Source organism: Cavia porcellus, unplaced genomic scaffold (assembly GCF_034190915.1).
Source record: "Cavia porcellus strain 051 isolate PalLab524CR breed Dunkin Hartley unplaced genomic scaffold, mCavPor4.1 scaffold_29, whole genome shotgun sequence".
In the NCBI taxonomy this organism is placed as follows: domain Eukaryota; kingdom Metazoa; phylum Chordata; class Mammalia; order Rodentia; family Caviidae; genus Cavia; species Cavia porcellus.
The window spans coordinates 21,068,437-21,090,664 of record NW_026947512.1 but is presented as its reverse complement, the minus strand read 5'-3'; the positions used below and the strand labels follow the sequence as shown (position 1 = coordinate 21,090,664).

Sequence of the window (22,228 nt, the reverse complement as noted above, 5' to 3'; positions counted from 1 at the left end):
CTCATTCATTTGCTATCCATTCAGTAAATGTTTATCATACGGTAATATAAGCCTAGGATGGTCCCTGGTCATGCAAGAATTTTAATACCCTAGTGACTGGACACATTTAAAGGGCAAATGACAAAATGCAAGTCAGTTATACAATTAGTATCTCTTAGTTTGTTAAAAAGGAAGGTTTGTGCTAATATAAACTGGAGAAATTTTTATGCCCAGATCTTGTACCCTGAGAAACTAAAGATAACAACATGTAATATATTAACAATTATTGTTTTTCTATTATTTTGTTCTGAAGTTTTGTTTTATCTTTTTTCCAAAAAAATTTTGGGGAGACAGAGAGAGACAGAGAGAGAGAGAGAGAGAGAGAGAGAGAGAGAGAGAGAGAGAGAGAGAAGGGATTGAGCCATAGAAAGAGAAGACTAATTAAGACATTGGGGCACATGCCACTATACAAGATGCTGGCATAACACATGCTACCCACGTAGCCCAGAGCTGATAAGACAACTGAACTGCACCATACAGAGCTTTGGGCACCAGAGTACGCAGAGCCTGGGTCATCAGCAGAGTTGGCTCACACAGTCCAGGAGCAGGGCAGTTATTACTGCCTACAAGGCCACCAAGTCAGGTGCCTTCAACAGCTGACCTAAGGGACAAAGGACACATCTAGGAGACATCTGCATGGACACCATGCTCCATGCTGGAGAAGGAACTGGGGTCAGTGCAGTGTTTGAAAGAGACCATCAAGGCAGGACCCCTGTCCTATAAGCTAATAAATCAGCCAAGGAAGTGCTGTCCTCATGTTCACCCCTAAGAACCCAATCACATCTTTCTTAGATGTTTGGATCTCAACTCAGCGTGACCACTCAGGGACGTTTCTGGCACACTGAGCTCAGTGGTGGTTCCTCCTCTCTCCTCTTGCTCTCCAGCAGACTCTCTGTTGTCTGAAAGGTCTCCTTTGTGCATCTGTTCATTGTCTGTTCCCCTCAGTGGAATGCTAGCCCCAGGAAGAGCATGTGTTCTGGCAGACTTGTGTTCTTGCTGTGTCCACTGGGCACAGGCTGCGATACCATAGACACTTGGTGATGCTGAGGGGCCAGGCTGCAGCAGGAAGATGCAGGGGACACATGGGGAGCAAAGGCCACAGAGAGATGGAAGGATCACAATCTAAGCATAACTGGCTTTCAGGGTGCACCTGTGATTTCTGTCTCAGGAGGACTCACTCAGAAAACGGGAGGGGCTGAGCTAGCAGGATATCTTCAAGCACCCGAGATCCCACATGAGGAGCTGGCATGCTGAAGTTGATGCTGACAGCTGAGGTTCCCAGGAACAGGACATGAGACCAGGAAAGGAGGCTCAGGCCTGACAAAGGGTCTCAGCAAGCACTCTGCCCCTTGGACTCCTCTCTGAAGCTGGGATGCCCTTGCTGGGTGGGGACTCAGGACAGGAACATGGAAAAGCAGACTGCTCTGAACTACAGAAGGGCCAGGGTGGAGCAGTGGGCAAGATGCTCCAGGGCCATCTGGTGCTGTGACACCCAGTGAGGGGCCCAGTCATCCCTTGTCCCCTACCTGACCCCATCCTCAGCCTTCACTGAGCCCCACCTCAAAACTAGACCTCCGGCGAGTGCAGATTTTCTTCAAGTACAGTGACCAAGGTGCATCCAGGGCTTTGCAGAATACTGAAACAACCCCTTAAGCAGTAATCCTGATGTACTTTTTAGGCATATGTAGGCCCGTGTTTTAGGCCTCAGTTCTGGACTCAGAACACGTAAGATTCATTCTTCAGTTATATATCTGCAAAATAAAGGTAATCGTGCTGGGAGCAGTAGGTGAGCTAAGACCTGGGGAGGCCCCCCGTGGGTTGCGTTTCCAAGCCAACATTTAGTACTCGGCTAAGAAAAATCAACTGTAGGGGCCAGGGATTTAGCTCAGCGGCATAAACGCCCGCCTGCCATGTGTGAGGTCATGAGTCCAATGCAAAAAAAAAAAAAAAAAGACAGAAAAGGAAAAGTCTATTGTAGTCTAGGGCCATGGGGTTGGGTGGAGTGGGGTGGAGTTTGGGGAGGAGGAAGAACCCATCTCTGCTGCCCTCTACTGTCCATCTAGGGATGGCACCCGAGGAGAGGTCAGCAGGAAAGGACCTTCTGAGCAATGACCAGTGACTGCTCTGATGCTATCACCAGTGTCCTGGAAGATGCCCACTGGAGGGTGGACTCGTCGAGGTGGGACCTGGCACAGGCCTAGCCCATTCTGATTGGCACAGATCTTTCCACTTGGCTCAGACCTGTGCCTGCCTTGTACCATTCTCCCCTCTTATCTCTGCAAAGTAGTTTTGAGTTACATGGTGTTCTTAGAGAGTCTCTTCAGAAGCCACCACCCCTGGAAGGAGAGGGGCACAAACTAAAATTTTATTTATCAAGTAAAAGATTCAGCCCAGGACATACAGAAAAGGAAGGTGAGGTGGGAAGCAAATATCATGGTTATAGAAAAACTGCAGAGAGGCCCACCAGAGCCAGCCTCCAGGGAAAGCAAGGGGTGGGTGCACCCAGGTTTCAGGCTGGAGCTGCAGGGTCTTGGGGCCTCATTTCCAGGTGCAACACTTGCAGGAGGCACTGAACACCAGGCCTGGACCACAGCTCTGCTGAAACAGCTCCCCTCCTGCACAGGTATAAAATTTGGACGCTTCCTGAGGGCTAGGATATAGCCCATCGGCTTTGCCCTGGCAGAAGGTGTCTTGTCCAGCGCTGGGGTCTGGCTTGGGGTTAGAGGGATGGCCAACTGTAGGCACCTCAGGCTCTGGAGGACCTGGAGACACGGATGGAATACCTGGGGAGACAATGAAAATTCAGTCAAGAGATCCTAAACCCACAGGCCAACCCCTTAGGCCATAGGAAGCAACAGCCCAGATCCCATGGCCCAAGAGCAGAGCAGAATCAGACCACAGCCATATCTGCAGCTGGGTACAGCTACAGGCATAGCTAAACTTGGGGTGCAGGAAGTTTGGGAAATAGCACTATTGGGGCATAGTAATTTCTTCCCAAAACCCAACAGCTGTGGTTTAAGATGGCAGGGGGTACGCCTGAGCCCAAACTTCACTTGGCCCATACTCACTCAGTTCCCGCTGCAGTGTCTGGATGAGTGGGTATCGGCCCTGGTTGCAAAAGGAGCCTGAGAAGTCGTCCAAGTCCAGAGCCCACACCATGGCACCGCCCAGCTCCTTCTGCTTCACATAGCCAACCTGTGCCAGGGAGATGTAGGTGCAGGAGCCTGGAGAAGCCCAGCCAGGTCAGCCTGGGAGCCCAGCCTCATCCTCCCCACAGGGCCCTTCTGTCCAGTACCCTCAAGCCCATGGGTGATGGGGGATTCTGCAGATGGCCTTAGCAGGCGAATCCAGACACTGCTGACAATAAGCATGGCCCAGATGGGGTGGGAGGGGAGGTGGTGAAAATGATAGCATCTTGGTCCTCCTGGGCTGAGTTGCTGTTTGTGTTACTACAGTTGTGTTAGGTTCAGTTAGTGCAGGGAATAGCTAGACTTCATAGAAGATCTTCACCGAGTTTTACCTCCCTGTCTTTATGTCTTGGTCCTCTCAAGAGCCTCCTCTCTCACACCAGATCCGCAGAGAACACAGGAAGGATGTGTGTCCCCTCAGAGAGGTGATAGAGAAGCCTCTGCCAAGGGCTACACTGCTTGCTCTGGAGTGGGTTTGAGGGTGGAGGATTGAGTTGCTCTGGACCCTTTGCCGGCCCCCACATACTTCTCCCACCACCTCCTTTCTACATCTGACCCTGCTCAATGGCTGATCTCCTTGGGGAGAGAGGCCTGGAAATAAACAGTGAGTTCAGACTGGGCAAGACCATTGAGTAAATCCATGATACGACGCCAGATGGGCCGAGTGAAGTCATATGCCTTACCATGCATTGTTAGTTCTCCTCTTCTTGTGTCTGTAGAATTTGTTAGTATTTAATAAAATACAAATCTTTTCAACAGTGCTATTTTGAATGTAATCATCATGTATTGCAAACACGTAACAAAAAATGTGATTCCATGTAATGTCATGTTCTCTCTCTCTCTCTCTCTCTTTCTCTGTCTCTCTCTGTCTCTGTGTGTGTAAATGGTGTTAGGAATTGGACCCAGGGCCTCATGGTAGTCAAGTGCTCTACCACTATGCTACATCACCAGCCCTTTTTACGAGCTTGCTAAGAGTCTTACTTACAGTCTTACTAAGTCGTATGGGTTGGCCTTGAACTTTCAAGCCTCCTGCTTCAGCCTCCTGAATAGCTTGGATTATAAGCATTCACTATCAAGCCTTGCTTATTGTGTGTCTTTTCTTAATAAATAGGTGGTAAAGGTACCAAATATGGAGATTGGAGAAATGCTGAGATATTTACAAGAAGACCGATCCTTGAAGAGGTTTGGAATGTAGTTATTCAATGTTACCAACAGGTCTTGGGCCTCTCTGGGACCACCTGGCTCCCAGCAGGGCTAGGCCTCACCTTGGCTTTGAAACTCTCCACGTCATCAAATCCCACCCACTGGTTATCCCGGACAGCATAGGGCACCTTCTGGTCCTCGATTCTGTGCTGCTGCTTCCAGGAGCAGACCTGCAGGAACGGAGCAGGGGAGTAGGGAAGAGAAGCAGATTCCAGAAGGCACCAGCCCATCCCCAGCAGAAGGGACCAGAAATTGGGAAATTCCTGTCTGAGGAAGCCTGGAGAACAAAGGAGGTTCTAGACTGGAAGGCCTAAAACTGTGGATTCGGACTTGAGACACTTAGATTTAAGCATAAATCCAGGATGACAGGAATGGGATAAAACCTACCAGGCCAGAATTCTCACTTCAAAAGCTAGGGGCAAAGAGCTCTAGCTTCCCAGGCAGCTCCAGCCCCCCACCATCTCAGGGTGTCTATGAGTTTTCCCACCTCATAGTAAGCCAGAAACCCTCCTTCTTTGGTGAAGGGGCCAGGGGCACCGGGCCCTGTGGCTGGGGCCCCCACTCTGGTGTCTAATGAGGAGGCCAGGGTGAAAGACCGTCCGTAGGTGGGCATGCCGAGGACCAGCTTGCTGGCGGGGGCTCCCTTCTGTAGCCACAGTTGTACAGCAGCATCCTGGTGGTGGAGAAGGAGAGCTTGTTAATCTCTCCTACCTTGGCCTGGCTCTGACTGTCTAGGAATGGGGGCTTCAGAGAAGGGGGTGATCCAGAAAGAGCTAGCAGGACAGGGACTCCCCTCCTGGAGATTCTAGGCCCTTCATTAATATTACAATCCTGCCCATCTTCTTTAGACTCTATAATGTAGTGGGACAAATCCCTGACACATGCAATTTCAATGAGAAAATATTTATTTTGACCCACAGTTTCAGTCCAAGATCAGCAGACTCTAAGATAGAAACAGCATCATAGGGGAAAGCTGCTGAATTCACGGTGACTAGGAGGCAGAGAAGGAGTGGCAGAACCAGAAAGCAAGGATTGGGGTGCCTTTCAAAGACACACTCAGGTGACCCAGTTCCCCCACCTGGGCATTCAGAGGTCACCCCCCATGATCTAGCCACCTCTTTAGGCCCCACTTTTTAACAGTGCTGCAATGGAGAGCAGGTTCTCAATACCTGCATCTTCAGGAGATTTTCTGCATTTTCTTTCTAAACCATGACAGATCCTGCCTTAGATCCTGAGCCCCAGCGCAAGAAGCTGCGGGGGCACTGGCTTTGGATTCAGACAGCCACTGTCTGAACAAACATGTACTTTCAGCCCAGTGTGTGCTACACTCTGTGCTGCAAGACTGGGTTGCTTTAGGGACCAAAGCAGGGACGTCCCTGCCTTACAACTTGTTTAAAATGGAAATAATGAACTGCCAGCCCCAATAGTGCCGTATGCATTGTGTAAGGCCTCATACAGTGTAGTGGGGGACTGTGAGTATCGCCATTAGCATTATTTCGGTTAGAAGTATCAGCTGAGCACAAAAGCAGGGCCCAGAGCACTGCCTGGCACTGAGGATCTCATGAGGCACCCACAGCTTCCTGATCTACTTCTGAGCAAGGTGTTCCTGCTGTCATGTGTCACGGGTGTGAAGCTCCCAAGCCCAAGACAGGAGGAACACAATGTAAGTGTACACACATTGTATTTATATAACTTTTTAAGGCTAAGGGCTTGAATCCTGGGCCTTCAGCATGACCTACACGCTCAATACTTCTTTTGGTTTTTATTTTGAGACAGAGTCTCACTAAGTTTCCCAACCTGGTCTCTAATTTGAGATCCTCCGGTCTCAGCCTGCCAGAGTGTTGGGATTACAAATGCGTATCACCACACTGGCTATAGTTGTGTTGAATAAAGAATGATCAAATTCTTCCCCTGAGCCAAGGTGAGAGCCCACTTTCCCCTGGAAACCAACCTAGTTGAGACCAACTTGAATTACTACATGCCCTCTTAGGACTTAGGTAAAGAACAGTTTTCACTACATGGATTTCCTTTCGTCGATCTACATTTATCCTTGATCAGACTTGAACTTCCAAGATCAGAGCCCTGTTAACTAAATGGACTTTCATGAAAGTTTGGGGACCTCACACCTCTGGCCAGTTAGTCTGCAGACACGGCATGGTGAGCGGAAGGGCTCTGTGTCAGAGAAGAAAGAACTCTTTCTTCATGGACCCAGGTATGCAGCACAGAGCACCCTACCCACCATATTGGTCACTTATTTGAAGGGTTAAATTGGTTTGTCTGTCTACTATCAGCCAAGATATCACACAGAAGTGAGATTTCCCTCTCCTCAGAGGTATAGAACAGGAAAATTTCTAAAGCAAGCAAAGAAAAAGATTCCTAGTTTTCCTAATTCTCTTGGCTACTTGCTTGTTTTTTTATTTTTCTTCCATTAGGGGCTTTGAGGTTCAGAGGGCCCCCCACCCGGGCAGGGTCTGCAGAGGAGCGGAATCCTGCCTCTTCCCTTGGGTCACTTACCACGTTGTATTCAGCTGCTGCTCCACTCTCCCCCTGCCTCTTGTAGAGGGGACTGTTATGTCCCGTGACCTTCTCCCAGGAGCCATGGAGGTCGTAGGCCATGAGGTTAATGAAGTCTAAGTCCCTGCAGGAGGCATATAAAGAAGAGGCGAGAGCTAGCGTGTGGCCTGGGGCAGAGACCTAGGGGTCAGTGGGCATGGAGGGCTGTCCCCTGGCTCTGTGGTCAGCACTCCAGCAGTTCTCATTTCCACTGTGAGGTGGGCAACTGTCTCCCCCTACTCTTTCTTCTCTGTCCCAGCCCCCCCCCCAACACTTTGCAAGAAGGAGACTTGGAGCTAGTTTATCATTTTTTGGAGAACTCCAGCTCAGTGCAGTTCTCAAAATTTAGTGCGTGGGAAGCCCTCCTGGGGGATTTCTCTAAAATGTAGGTTCTTCCTGGCAGGCCTCCCAAGGGCCTGAGGATCCATGCTCCAGGAACACACGGCAAGGAGCCAGAAGCCAGACCACCATTCTCTTGGGGTTGCTCAGGGGCTTCCCTCTGGCTCCCCTACCCCTGGGGTTCTCTTTAAGAGTGAATTCTCAAGGGGAAAAAAAAAAGAGTGAATTCTCAAGAAAAATGGAAAAAAATACAAAATGAAGGATCTGAAATGGAAAAGACACAGCTAGCAAAGCCTTCTGTACACCTTTAGTATCTCAAAGTAACACTTAGGGGGTAACAATGTGCTCTCTGTACTGGGAAGCTCAGTCCACCCTGTGCTTCGCCTGCCTCATGGGACACAAGGTCTAAGTCACAATGTCCAGGGTTGAGTAGGGACCACACTCACTGGGCAAGTTTGTCCACCTCATAGCCAGCATCCACATAGTATCGTCCAGCAGGGACAGCTGCGCTCAGAAGGAGCCGTTCTTTCCCTGAGGTCTGGGCTTCCTGCTGGAAGGCGTTGGCCAAGCCCTGCAGGGACAGGGCAGGTCAGCACTGAAGAAGGGCCAGACTGAGCTGTGTAAATGTGTGAGGTCAAAATAGCACCCAACTACTGGGAGGCCACTGCCCTGGGTCCCCTGGCAGGCCAGGTGACCCCTGTCTCACCGGCTGTACCTGAATGAGGGCTGTGAAGCGCTGCTTGTCTGCAGCCGGGCTCCCCCGGCTTCCTGGGTACTCCCAGTCAAGGTCGAGGCCATCAAAGCCATATGTCCGCAGAAACCTGACGGCTGAGTTGACAAAGATCTGCCGATTGCTGGCTGTGGCTACCATATCTGTGAACCTGTGAGGTGGTGACAGAGGGTGTGGGTCCACCCTGGGCCTGACAGAAGATCACTGTCCCCCACCAGGGCAACCTGAAGCCACATGGGGTGCTGGTGTTTGTGGGTCTAAGCCAGGAGGGACTCGGGAAGCTGCTTAAGGCTGCTGGAATGTCTGCCAGCAGGTTAATAAGAAGGGACGACAGAAGTCCTTTTGCCCCTAATTGTTGATGTGCCAGGTGCAATGATTTACTAGGTACCAGGCTGCCTGCCATGCCCACCTGAATCAAAGCAAGCTGTCCCCACCCATTGTTATACCACATGGATGCTGAGAAAGAAAACAAAGCTGGTGCGGCAGCCCACACCTGTGGCTGGGGATGCAGCTCAGTGCAAAGGCCCTGGGTTCAGTCTGCGGTACCTCTAGAGAAGAGATGAGTTTCTAAGATGTGGGAAAGAAGGGAGGTGTGGCCAGGTTGGCAAGGATCTGAGTAGACTGGAGTTGCTGTTTCAGGCCCCTGGCAGGGTTAGTAGCTATCTCTCTTCTAACCTGACTTTGTAGAGGACTCCCTCCCAGGCCCATTGCTGGTCCGGAGCTCTCTGAAATCCCCATGCTACCCAGGAAGCACCTGCTGACTTCTTCCTTCCTTAGCAGCTCCAAGAGCAGGCTCTGCATTTCCTGGGGCCTTAAGTTCCTTATAGACAGACCCTATTCTAATGTACTCTTAATAATTTCTACTATAATTAATAGTGGCCATTGTTAGGTATTGCCCACATGCCTGGGAACAGCAGGCTAGAAACACCTGCATGTCAAGGAAAAATCGGAGGATAAAGATTATTTTGGAAAGATGAGCCAGAACATTTATTAGCTTCTCAAAAGGGTTCATGATCTTAAAAAAGAAAAAGTTTTAGAAACATTGTATAGTTAGAACCTTGGGAACCTATATCTGAATGTTGTAGAAAAATCCAGCTCCAAATATTCTATTCCATTATCTCCGTATATTAAAAAAAAATCTGTTTCAGACATGCCAATAGTTTAGCATCCAAGTTCTACCTACCTAGAAGTAGAATAAAATTCATCAGACAAAAGGTGTGGGATTGGGGCTCAGAAGACACACATACGCGTGTGTGCGTTGTCTAGGACCAGCTGGGACTCTCTTTACCCGTTTCGCAGAGGAAGAGTCAGGGGCCTGGGAAATCAGAGCTCTCCGGGCCATGTAAGTTGTGCTTCTGACAAGATTGGACCTCTAGCAATCTGGGGCCACCCACACTCTGCTGTCCCACCGTAAGCCACCAAGAACCCAGAGGAGGTAAGCTGTTCCTCTCCCTGGACTGGATTCTATATGGATAGCTGTCCTGGTCTCCATCCAGGGGCCCTGCCACCCAGGGGCCCACAGCCCACTCACTTCTGAGTGCCAAAGTTCCAGCCCCCAATGGCCAGCAGAGTCTTGAGCTTGGGATTCCTGTGAATACAAAAGATGCTTTAGATTTACCAACTAGCTCCTGGGGTTTCTGGATAAAAACGATGGGGTGGGGTTGGGGAGACATAAGCCCCAGGAGCGGGGCCTGTGCTGAGCTCTCTGGAAAAGAAGAAGGCATGTTGATGGTGTGTAGGACGTGCTGTCTTCCTGGGGGAGACATCACAGGAAGTGAGTCTCAGAGAGACTTTGTAAAGATGGCCTTAACACTTGAGCTAAAGGAAGGATAGTTTTTAGGGCACTCCTGGAAGGAAGGACTGTCCCAGGAGAGGGGATGAGTTCCTCACTTCTGATCCCACTTGGACCTAAACTGGAAGGACCCCTAACAGTTCCCTAATATACACTACCTCTTCCACACAAATCTAGGGAAGCCCAGAGGGGCAATGTGACTTGCCAGAGGCCACATAGCAGGTCTGTGGCAGGGATGTGGGCAGTTTCTGGCTCTGAGAAGAGAGACCCCACCACCACCACTTCCCTAGGGGATCCCACTTCCCCTGCAGCTCACGTTCTCTTCAGGCCGTTGAATTCCTGGTACAGTTGTTGGTCATTCCACTCCACAGTGCTGAGCTGGTGGTTGCGCATGCCTGCAAAGGCATAGATGAGGTGTGTACACAGGCTGGGGTCCACAGCTCCAGGGGTGAAGCGAGCGGCCTCTGCTCGGTACTGGGCCCAGTTGGTGAAATAACAGACCAGTTTTGCAGCAGAGCCTGACCAGTCAGGAGAAAGAAAGGACATTGGCTGTCAAACATGTTTCTGGACCAGCAGTGTCTCCTGGGCATCTGTCTGATACATGATGGTCCTAATGGTCAGAGATGGCATCTGCTTTGGTACAAGCAGCATCTTTCAGGAGAATGTATTCAGAGGCCAGTTGTGGTGTCCTCAGGATACTGAGTGGCCAGGGCCACTGTCACCATGGTCGTTTCACCATGTACAAGCTGAGCCTCACAAGCTGAGTCCTGTTTCAAGCATCACAGCTGCCATGAGAGTGGCTCAGAGGCCTAGGACCCAAATCTCCTGACCCCTCACACACTTGAAAGAGCCCAAGTTCCCAGGCAGCCCTCCTTGCTCCCAGCTTGTCTGGCCCATACAGAGCCTGAAATGAGACAGAGGACAACCCAGGTGGGCCCCAGCACAGGTGTGGAGGAGATTAAACATGGCACATTCCTGTTCCAGAGGAAGGGAGACAGAACTTTTAAACCTGCTGGGGATACTTCAGAAAGTTAATTAAAATGCAACAGCAGAGTGGAGGCCCTGGTTACTGGATCCACTAAGTTTATGTTTCTTTCATCGTATATCAAAGTGGTTTACATTAACTTCTTAGCCTTTGTAAAGAAGCTATGTTTATCAATATCATGTCTAGGCTCTAATAAAGATCTTATTTTATCTCAGAAAAGGCAGCTTGTCTCTGGAATCTTCTGTAACATGTGGGAAGACTTGGCTTTGCTTCTAGTGAGATCCAGGGGCCACAGCAACCACAGAGGTCAGGCTTATGCTGGGTGGCCAAGGACATGAGAAAGCAGGATGTATATGGACCTTTGATCCAGGTTTCCTTGGGTGTCAGCCCCATCTGAAATGGCTGTGAGATCTCTGAGGTTTCTTCCCATCCTAAACTCTGTGATGGGAGGTTTATATGAGCCAACATTTATGCCAAGGACTTGGTGGAGTGGCCATTTGGACTACAGTGTGCCTGTGCCCAGCCTCAAGACCCGCATATTCCCCCAGGGCTGGCGGGAGAGTGGAGGATGGGCAGGGTGCAGAACAGCTAGAAGAGAAAGCACAAAGGGCGGATCTTGACAGAGGTCACCCAGAGTAGAGAGTGTTGGCAGGGCCAGGATATAGCCTCAGCGAGCTAGATAGAAGGTTGGTGACAAAAGGGGGAAGAAGGGGGTTAGCCCAGAGCTGGACCTCGCAGGAAGGAGCCAGAAGCTCTTGGTGGTGGTGTTAGGCCACAGCCTATCTAATGCCACCTACAGATTTTGTGTGGTGGCAGCAGTAAAGAGAAGTGGGTAACTGGGCTCGGTGGTACATGCTTGTCGTCCCGGCAATCTGGGAGATGAGACAGGAGGACAGAAAATTTGGGTCCACCCTGGGCAACTAGGCAATTAGGGAGACCTTGACTCCAAATAAAAATATGTGAAAAGGTCTGGGAATGTAGCTCAATATGAAGGCCTTAGGTTAAATCCCCAGTACCCCCAAATAATAAAAAGGATGATGGAAATGTGACTGGTTAGAGCAAGGATTGTGGGGTGTCAATGCTTGTCCCCCACTGTGTGACCGAGGTGGGAAATATATGTCCAGTGCCACAGTCCAGCGTGCAGGTCAGCAGTCTCAGCTTGAGCATTGCCAGACCACGGATGTCTAAGGTGCAGGTGGGATGGGAAGGGGACCATGAAGCCAAGTCCCTGAAAATCCCCTGGGGCTGGGACATAGGAAGACCTGGGTTCCTTACCTCTCAGGATTTGGCTGAGGAGATGTGTTCTGGAAAGCGCCTGGGGCTGGGACATAGGAAGACCTGGGTTCCTTACCTCTCGGATTTGGCTGAGGAGATGTGTTCTGGAAAGTGCACCTGCGCGCTGTGAGTTACTAAGGGGTGGCAGGGACTCAGAGAAGGCTTGAGGAAGGTGGGTGGTTAAGCTGGCCTCATGGGCAGGCAGGAGGTCAACACACAGATAAAGTCAGGACCTTCCTTGGAGAAGGAACTACAGGGTTACTAAGAGGGGCTGTGCTTTGGAAGAAGTCCCTACAGTCTGGTCTGTCCTCAGGGAGTGTGGGGCCTGGGTGCGGGGAGAGTGGTGGAGCCCACGAGGGGCTGGGCTCGGGCAGGTGCCACTTACCCCACTGGACCATCAGCAGAAAGGTCACACCTGAAGTGAAACAAGAAACAAGGTAGAGGTTGTGTCATCCTTCTCAAGGCCCCAGACCCCTCCTGCTGACAGAAGCACACAGGCTGGAGCTGCTCAGGGAGGGCTGGTTTTCCAAGAAATGAAATTCTTGTTTCCGAGGAGCCTGTGTCCATCTCTTGATGAGCACCAGATAGCAGAGGCACCCTTTCTGGCAAGGCTGTTTCTAGAAGCTGATACTCGGCTGAAGGTGGTATGGATTTAGGATGGAGGGAAATTGATCACATGAGAAATTGAGAGAAATGGCTTCTCTGTGAAGCAAGGAGTAAACCTATCCCAGGGCTGGGCAGGGCCCACGTAGAGGGGCTGGGCAGGAAGACCCTGTCTCCGGACGCTACAGTGCCTCTGCCATGATTTACGACTTCCTGCTGCTTTCCCACCATTCACCAAGAGAGGCTCATGGCATTAGTGACATCTTGGGAGATCGAGGGCTGGCACACTCCTTCCTTCAGAGAAGTTTCTTCCACCTTCTTGGTGACCTCGGGCTTTCTGTTAACCTAACCTAACCTAACCTAACCTCTCCTGCAGGGAAATTTGCAAGGACATGTAGGTCTGCCTTTTGCAGAACAACCAAGTAACATGGGATTGGAGGAAGCACTGAGGTTTCTTGGTAAGGCCAAAATGGGCACCCAGGGCAGGGGCTCACTGACTCTGGGTTTCTAGGTCAGAAAGGGGAAAGTCATTTATCCTTCTTTGAGGAAAGCCTTGTCTTGCACCACAAAGATTTGGGTACTGAAAAAGGGGGCTGCAGGAACAACAGCCAATGGCTTGCAAGTCAGGACCTCCCCAACTCCCTGGAGCCCTCCAAATTCTTCGAAGACAGTAGCATGGAGCTGCGGCCAGCACAGCTCCACTTCTCTGGGGATGCTGAGGCCCAGCCCACTCTCCTGCCCTTGTCTACATACCTGTCCAGGCCACAGACGGTGCCATGATGCCTGCTCAGCTCAAGAACTCAGTGTGCTAGGTGTTGTTCTGCTTTAGTGGCTGCCCTGTCCCTTGCCAGTTGGGAGTGCTGAAATTTGAGGCAGAGGGAGGAAAGAGCTGGGTGGGGCAGGGGGAGGGGAGGCGGCAAGTAGATGGGGAGGGTTGAGTAAACCTGACACAAAGGCCTTTGCTTTTCTGGAAAAATCACAAGGCATAAACTGGCCTCTTAATGTTGCCAAATTGAGAGGCAAAGAGGAAGGCAGAAGTGTTTGTAAACCTTCTGCTGGCTGAGCATGACTCTGATCTCCTTCCTGTGGGTTAAAGAGGGCCATAGGCACTTCCAAACCTAACAGGCTTTTAGGAAAGAAAAATAACTCGGGAGGTATCCAGGCTCATCTGCTTCCCACAGTGTTCTCTTCAACTCAGTTTCTTCTTCTGTAAGACAAAAGAATTGCAAAGGAAACTTCATGATAGTGATGGGGGAGGGGCGCGTCCTGGGCCTTTGCTCTGAGCTATGACCCTTATAATTTTTCACTTTGAGAAAGAACCTCACTAAGTTACTAAGTTTCCCAGGCAGGGTTTGAATTTAGGAACTTCCTGCCTCAGCACCCCAGAATGCTGCCATTATGAATGTGTGCTACCACTATGGGCTTGATAGCTTTATTCTTACTACCCATGTGTCAGTAATATTTTATATTCATTCATTAAAAATACATAATAATAAATCGTAATTATAATTTTACCAGTTGTTTTAAATGCTTTGCTTTCTTATGAAGAATTACGGATGCCTGTGCTGTACTTGTTCCCTGAGAATGGTGTGACAAATAACCACAAGCTGGGTGGCTTAAAACAACACAAATGTTTTTTGTTTTTTTTTTTACAGTAAAACAAGAAGTCTGAAACCAGGGTGTGGTGGGGCCATGGTTGAGCTGGAGGCTCTGGGAGACTCGTAGGTGTCTGGTGGCTCCTGGGTCCTATGGCCTGTAGTAGCATCACTCCAATTCTGCCTGCTTCTGATCCGCATGGCCTGTCCCTGGGTTCTTGTTTGTCTTTTCCTTTCTGTCTTCCACAAGGACACACTGATCCTGGATGATCTCATCTTGAGAGCCTTACATTCATTAGTTCTGCAAAACCCCTTATTCCTGAGCTTGACGTGTGGCACAAGCCTATAATCCCAGCACTTGGGAGGCTGAGACAGGAGGATTATTGAGAGTTGGAGACCAACCTGGGCTTCAAACTGAGCCCAAGACCAGCCTGAACTACAGAGAGAGACCCTGAGACTCTCAAAAAACGATTAAATCTCCCCCTCAAAAAAAAACAAAAAACCCTTATTCCAAACAAGCCCACATTCTGAGATTCCAGGTGAAGCCGCCTTTTGTGCAGTCACCCTTCCCTCACCGCGAGTCCTGTGTGCTTCCTTGTTACTTATCCTCTCCGTAACGTCTGGTGCACGCGTTAACTCAAGTCTGCAGAGAAACCTTGCACTTCTAGGAGGGCCAGTCTTGGTTAAGCAGAACTGTCCAGTGGAAACAGGCTCTGGAGTCAGGTTCCCACTTTGCCACTTTCTATCTGTGCAATCTTGAGTGAGCTCTCTGATTTCTCTGGATTCCAGTTTCTTTATCTGTGAAGGAAATTCTTGAAAGGAGGGTGCGGGGTGCATGGTGGCTATTATTCCACCTGCCATTTCTGCCAGGTCCCATCAGCTTCAAAGATCCGTCATCTCTCAGCTAACCTCCCTGAGAGGATTAGCTGTGGTGCCCAGAGGGACTGTGGCCTTTGTTCCATTGTTTCTGCCCCCCTCATGGAGATCCTGCACTGGAGCCTGGGCAGGGTCACTTGCAGTCAGCAGTGGTGCCTCAGGTCCCGAGCCATGGGCAGGTAGGGACAGGCAGATGCAGGGAGTGAAGATGCAGTGGCCCTGAGCCCTGGGGACTAGAGGCTTCTCTCCTCCCATATGTGACTGCCTGCCAGCTTGATGCGTTTCCACTTTATCCCTTGTCACCAGGAGGAGCCACTGCAGCGGCCAGGTGCTGAGCTGTCCCTAAAGGCCCAGGGATGACGTGTGCCTGGCAGGCTCACCATTAGCATCCCTACCCTGGTTAATGCAGCTATCTTTTTTATTATTACTACTTATTATGTTGTTTTTAATTTTTGCCCTATATCATTTCTTTCCTTCTTTTTAAAAGTGTATAGAAACCTAATGTTTGCAAACAAACTCCTCTGAGTTGTTCTGGTAAGAATGTGGGATTGTGCAGAATCTGGCAGTGCTTGGAATTCAGAACTGTATCTCCTCAATATGAAGGCTGCCATTCCTTTCTTTAGGCTCTAAAGGGGTCCACGGAGAATCTCACCCGCTGAAGGCCTAGACTGATATGTGCCCTCTTTCCTTAAAACCCAGAGCGAACTTCAGAAACTTTGAAATGTTGAAGGCACTTACATTTAAAATAAAATGAAAATGAAAGAGACTGTCCTTTCTGCTGGGTGTTGTTTTGAAGTTTTGGGTTATCACATAAAGAAAAAAAAAGTGTGTGTGTGTGTGTGTGTGTGTGTGTGTGTATGAATGGCACGGTTGCTAATAGTTGCTGACATGTTTGGATATCTAGAAAACTCGGTTTTTTCTAAACTCTAATAAAAAAGACCAGAAATAATAGCTGCATTTGCTAAAAAGGCTGGATATAAGGCAAATAATCAAAAGTTGGTAGCTTTTCTCTATATTAGTAACAGTTAACTAACTACAAGCAGAAATGAAGTGTCTGATTATAGTGTCAAAACTATAAAATATTTAGGAAAAATGTAGTAAGGATAAGTTTAATGGCAAAGTCTGAAACTTATGCAGGACACACACCTGCAGGAAGACATGCGCATGCTCTTACATGAAGAACATATAAAAAATGTCAATTCTTCTAAAGGAGAGGGAGGGAGGGAGGGAGGGAGGGAAGGAAGAAAGAAGGAAGGAAAGATGAAAGAAAGAAAGAGAAAGAAAGAAAGAAAGAAAAAGAAAAGAAAGATACTAATAGACGATATGCTACACAAAACTTACTGTTAGCCCACTAGGATTGATACAGTTTATCAGTTGGCACCAGACATGAGCGCCAATGGAAAAGGCTTGAAAATGGAGCCAGTGTTTCTGCTGAGTAGGAAAAGGAGGCATCATGAATGTGTGTGACTCAGCTGTCTCAAAGACCAGAAAGAAACCCGCCATATACAGCAGTCAGGATGCAGGATGAGACAAAGGGAAGCACAGGAATCCTAGGAGCTCAGGGAGTGGCACTCAGCTGGAGCAGGGTGGAGGCCAGGGCAGGAGGTCCTTGCGTGGGGATTTGGGAACAAGGAGTGTGGCCAGGCAAGGAGCCGAAGGGAGGGAGGTCTTGACAGCATGCTGAATGCTGACTGGTGGAACGTCTCAGCCAGGAAACTGCAGGGACAGTGAGATCATTAAAATCCCTGCGCCCCTCTGGTTAAGAACCACTGGGTGAGGTAGGCAGACTGGGTAGTTTTTGCTGGGACCTCTGAGGGGAAGACCTCTGGGCATGGCAGGCTGGAGAGGACCAGCAGTGCAGGACTAACTAGACTGAACTATGGTCACATCTCAGGCTAGGTAGGGCACATCCTATACAGACCTGATGGCCAGACCCAAATTGCCAGGTACCATGAGGAAGAAGTTGCTGCTGGAGGTCAAGCTAGGGAGCAAAAGGCAGGTCCCTATCCTATAAGCCTGGAGAGGAAGCAGAGTCCCCGCCCACAGAAGTGGGTCTCAGCCCTAGTCCAGGTCATGTGTTATGGTTGGTGTTTAAATGTCCCCCTAAAGACTCATGCCATCAAGAGGGGAGGGCCTTTCAAAAGCAGCTGAGTCCAGCTTTTGTGATTGGTTTGCAGTCTAGTGTTTTAATTGGTGGTGTGAGTGTTGCACCCACCCAGGGCAGGGAGGCAGCATACAATATAAGGGAGGGAAGGAGGCCTGCTTTTACCTGTTTCCCCTTTTCTTTCTTGCCACTTGCTGCTGCCATGAATAACTGCCCGTGAGCCACACCACCCCGCCTTGGAGCCAACTAAGTACGGACTGAAACCTCTACAAACCTTTCCTTCTTTCATTTTGAGTGTCAAGTATTTTGTCTCAGCAACAAGAGAAAAGTAACCAAGACGTGCATGTGTAGAAGTGAGTGGCCCTCGTGGCCGTGTGTGCTCTCAGTCACAGCTCACTGTGCCTTTACTCTCAGCACACTCCCTGGGCTTCACAGCCGATGGATCTCTCAGGATTCAGCTTTGTTCCTCTCCAGTCTACTGCACACTAACTTCCACCATCTCTAAGCAACCCCCTTTACCCAGATCACGAGAGAAAGAAGCACAGCTTGGAAACAGGCTCCTCCAAATCACTCCTGGGTGCTTTCTACACTCCTTTTCACTCCCATCGGCATCTCGCTTCTCTCCCAGCTGCCCCTTCCAAACCAAACCGAATAAGCCCAGTGAGCTTCATACAAATGAAGTTCAAGGTGCCTCTTCACAGAGCAGACTCTGATGCAGAAACTCTGCAGCCTCAGGTGGCTCACATCCACCCCCGCTGGCTGAGCTGGGGCTCATCACTGACACTCCAAGCCTCAATTTTCTCCTCTATGAAATGGAGGGAAAGTATCTTTTTTTGGTTGTAACGCTGCATCGATGAAGTGTGAGGGGGCTTCGTAAGTGGCAAGGTGACAGCCAAATCTTATTGACATTGTAGTCGCCATGGTTGGCATCAGGGCACTCTTCACTTGCTTCACACAGGCGTTTCATCTCCACTCCTGGACTGGCCACAGCCAGGTAAGGCCAGGTTTCCCCCAAAACTTTATGGGAACATGTGGTGAATCCTCAGTTAATATCCTTTACTGTTCCTTCCCATTCCACGGGGTTTGTCCCTGGTTCTTCCTCATGGCAGCAAAAGGTACCACCAGATACCCAGCTCCTCTGTCACATAGGAAGTGTCCTTCACCCCTCTTTTCTTTGCCCTCAATGGCTAGATATCCTCCCTCATGCTTTATCTGCTCCATCTCCAAACAGTGTCAGCTCTCACCTGGTCCCCTACCAGAGCATCCCACCTGCTCTCCCACTGCCCCTGAGCCCCTGCAAACTGTTCTTCACACACAGTTGCTGTACTCTTTGAGAAGGTAAATCAGACCTGATAGTTGCCTGCCAACAACCCTGAGTGGTTCCCACTGACCTTAGAATAAAACACCAACTCCTGTGTTTGCCTCTTGGAAATTCCAAGTCTGTTCTTTCATTAAGGCCTTTGTATCTACTGCTGACCTTTGCCCAGAATGTTCGTGCCAAAGGTGCTAAACTCCTCAATGTATTAACACTTGATGTATTAACCCCTGGATGAGCTTAAAACTGAATGTGTTATTAAGAGTGGTGACCGGTTAGAGAAAACAGGATACTGAAAGTGTTCCCTTGAAGGGAGTATCTGGTACCTGGCCCCTTCTTGGCTGGTTCCTTCTTTTTCTCTGCATCTTGGATGCTGTAATGGTTGACATATTGTGTCAACTTGAAAAGTTCAGAAGTTTAACGAAGTGACTCAGCAGGGGGTCAGGGTCCTCACTTTGTAAACATCTTCATCCTATGGAAGAGGAGGACAAAGAGATGGTGTGAGAACTAGACCCCACGCCCTGGGAGGTGATATCCTGCTTACAATATGAGACAGGAAGAGGCTTGCTCTCCATCTCCTCCCGCATTTTGCTTTCGTTGCTTTGCTGTCTTCTGTCACTGTGAAGTGCTGCCCTTGTGCCTTGGAGCCAGCTGATTATAGACTGAAACCTTCACATACTGTGAGCTAAATAAATCTTCCCTTCTTTAATTGTGTCAGATATTTTGTCTCAGTAACAAGAGAAAAGTAACCAAGAAAGATGCCATGAGGTGAAAGACTTTCCTCTGCCATACCCTTCGACCATGGTGGCTCTACCTCAGAGCTAACCCACCATGGGCTGAAACTCTGAAATCATGACCCAAATAAACCTCTCCCTTTAAGATGTATATGTCAGATATTTTGTTCCACCAGTGGAAAAGTTGACTAACACAGTCTCTAACCCAGAGATCCTAGTCTCTTGGAATTTCCTGGATGATAGGAATGTGTTCTGTTCTAATGAGGTGTCTCTTGGCAGGTTTCTGTATGGGAACTGAGTACCAGAAAAGCAAGTGTGATTACTCGCTTGGAAGTTTTAGGCCCACTCTCCATCCTCTGAGTGAGAAATTAATTCTCCATTACAAAGAAACAACTGGTTCCTTAATACATTGTTAAAGGAAAAATGTGAGTTCATTGCACATGGCAGATTAAACACAGGTAATTATCTCTACTCTGTCCTGAAACCTGCCAAGTTGGAGTTAAAGGTATATAATAGTATAACTCCACTGGGACACAGCAAATAGAAGACAACAAATATTTGAAGATGCAAGCCAAATCAACAAGTAGAACTGGTTTAGCTGACTTGGAGAGGCTGAGCCCTTAGGTAATAGGGAGGGAGCCCTTAGGAAGGAGGGAACTTTGGAAAGTGCAAAAGCCAAAAGAATTGGAGAGCAGACCAAAGCTAACAACAGTAAGTGTGGGTGTCCATGTAGACCCTGGATCTTCTCAGTTATCCCCATTCAACTGTAGAACATTAGGCCCAGCAGATGATGGAGTGAATGCTGGGGGAGGTGGTAGCAGGCGAATGCCAGCCTGAAGACTGAGACAGAGGGTGGAGGAAGCCCTCACACAGGAGGCTCAGGTCCCCCAACCTTCCTTCCCCAGGCTCACAGAGCCCCATGAGAAGACAAAGCTCAGATTACACCAAAACTCAAATGATTTTAGGGGATCCCCAACTAAGTGGTCATGTCCCTCCTGCAATGCCCCAAGGTGAGGCCCGCAGATAAGGAGCCACCCAAGCCCCAGAACTCCCAGGGCTTTTGGTGATTCTGACTATTGCATATGGGAAAAAACCAGATCACCAGATGTGTGGGCAAAGCTTCTCACATGAAAGACCAAAAAAGAAAGAAGAAGCGTGGCGTAATCCAAGTGGGCAACAGAGAGAGATTCCGACTTCCTACTCTCAAAAAATTTTGTTCTGCTCATCAACAATGAGTACACATTACTTTATTCTGTAAAATTCTTTACAAACTCACCAATGACATAAAATTTCAGCCAAACAAGAATAAGCTCTAGAAATTTGTACAACATCATATCAATAGTCAGGTGTATCATATTACACATTGGTTAAGAAGGGAAATCTCATACTAAGTGTTCTTGCCATGAAAAATTTAAAAAGAAGTGTGCCCATTTGTTGCATATCATCTAGATAACAGGAGGTCACCATTATTACCATAATAAAACACCTGAAGTACTCAGCTTACAAACAAGAACGACTTATTCCTGTTTCTAAGATATGGAGCTTTCAGTCAATGGTCAATTGACTCTGTTGCTTTTGGGTCTGTGGCAGGGCAGCACATTGCAGTTGGAGTGCATGGTGGAGGAAACCCTCCACCTTAGCTTGGAAAAAGACCAGCATCCTACAATCCCCTCCCGGGGTAAACCCGGATAACCAAAGTCTTCCCCCCTTTTCTCTTTCTCTCCTTTCTTTCTCTATGGTTACCAGGTACCTTCTCACAGGCCTTCTCACAGAGTTACACCTCTAGCCATTTTTCCTTTCTTTTCTTTTCTTTCTCTCTTTTTAGACAAGATCTTACTAAACTGCCCAGATTGGGCTTGAATTCGCAATGCTCCTGTCTTAATTTCCCAACATGCTGGAATTACTGGGGAGCACTACCTCAACTGGTTGGCTCACACCTCTTAAAGGTTTCCACTGCCTCCTAGTGAACTGGAGACTAAGCCTTTAAAACATGGTTCACTGGGGGACATTTTAGATCTGCATAACAACAGGGACTTAGAGCTGAATTCACAGTCTCTTCTTCTGTGGAGTTTACAGCCTGCAGGGTGCAGCAGTGCTTTCAAGTCACTTCTCCAAATGCAAGACCCCTCTGCAGTCACTTACATTTGTAGTCTCTTGTTACTGGGAGGGAAAATTTTTGGTGCCCACCATGGGCCCTGAGGATTTTCTTATCTTCCCCTTAACTTGCTGAATCTGAGCAATCTCATCATCACTCAAGCATCAAACAGGCTGGGCCAGGGCACTCTCTGCCCCTGAGATGAGCAGTGTCCAGCCTCTGTGGAGCCAGGCATGGAGGGCTGCTCTAAGAGGCCCCTGGAAGGCGTATCTTGCCCCAGGGCCACCTCAGCTTCTACTGGGCTGGGCACACACTTCTATTTCTGAGGTTTCCTCCCACTCCCTGCCTTGTGACTCCCTCCTGGACTCCCCATGGCAATCATGGGAATGTAATATCACAGTCTGAACTGCATCACACTGGGTCTGGCAGAATAGTACTTGTTGTTAATGCTGATGCTAGGTATTTGAGTGAAAAAAAAATTAACATTGCCCATTTGTCTAATTAATTCACCTCTTAAAGAGAACAAGCTCATATATTTATTAGCTGATGCTTCAGGTTTTAATAAGCTGATGGAAATACTAAGATGGTGACTACAGCAAATTGCTGGAGACCACAAGCATCACAGTTCAGACCATGGGGGTGCCCAGCAGACAGGGCCCACTTTTGGGGGTTTTACCTTCAGAAGTCCCACCAGGTTCTCACATTGAAAGGTGGGAAAATATTTCTTCATGTTACCCACAGAAGGAAGAAAAATAATTTTTTGCAATGGGTCTAAAGCAAAGGCTGGGCCTCCAAGGGAAAT

At 48.9% G+C, this 22,228-nt stretch overlaps 1 protein-coding gene across 2 annotated transcripts; it reads right to left on the bottom strand.

The window, feature by feature from the left end:
• Nucleotides 1-2,381: 2,381 nt before the first annotated feature.
• Nucleotides 2,382-13,799, bottom strand: Chit1 (chitinase 1). 2 transcript variants are annotated; one of them, XM_063239788.1, is made up of 11 exons: nucleotides 13,461-13,799; nucleotides 12,490-12,519; nucleotides 10,161-10,362; nucleotides 9,584-9,640; nucleotides 8,038-8,203; nucleotides 7,769-7,893; nucleotides 6,945-7,068; nucleotides 4,918-5,103; nucleotides 4,493-4,600; nucleotides 3,108-3,234; nucleotides 2,382-2,822 (listed from the first exon to the last, which is right to left on the bottom strand). In XM_063239788.1, the coding sequence occupies exons 1-11, from the start codon at nucleotides 13,483-13,485 to the stop codon at nucleotides 2,578-2,580; spliced, it is 1,395 nt and encodes a 464-aa protein (XP_063095858.1). In that variant the 5' UTR covers nucleotides 13,486-13,799; the 3' UTR covers nucleotides 2,382-2,577. The 2 variants fall into 2 exon arrangements, with proteins under 2 accessions (XP_063095858.1, XP_063095859.1); XM_063239789.1 differs by having other exon boundaries at nucleotides 10,161-10,239; nucleotides 13,461-13,795.
• Between the last annotated feature and the right edge of the window lie 8,429 nt (nucleotides 13,800-22,228).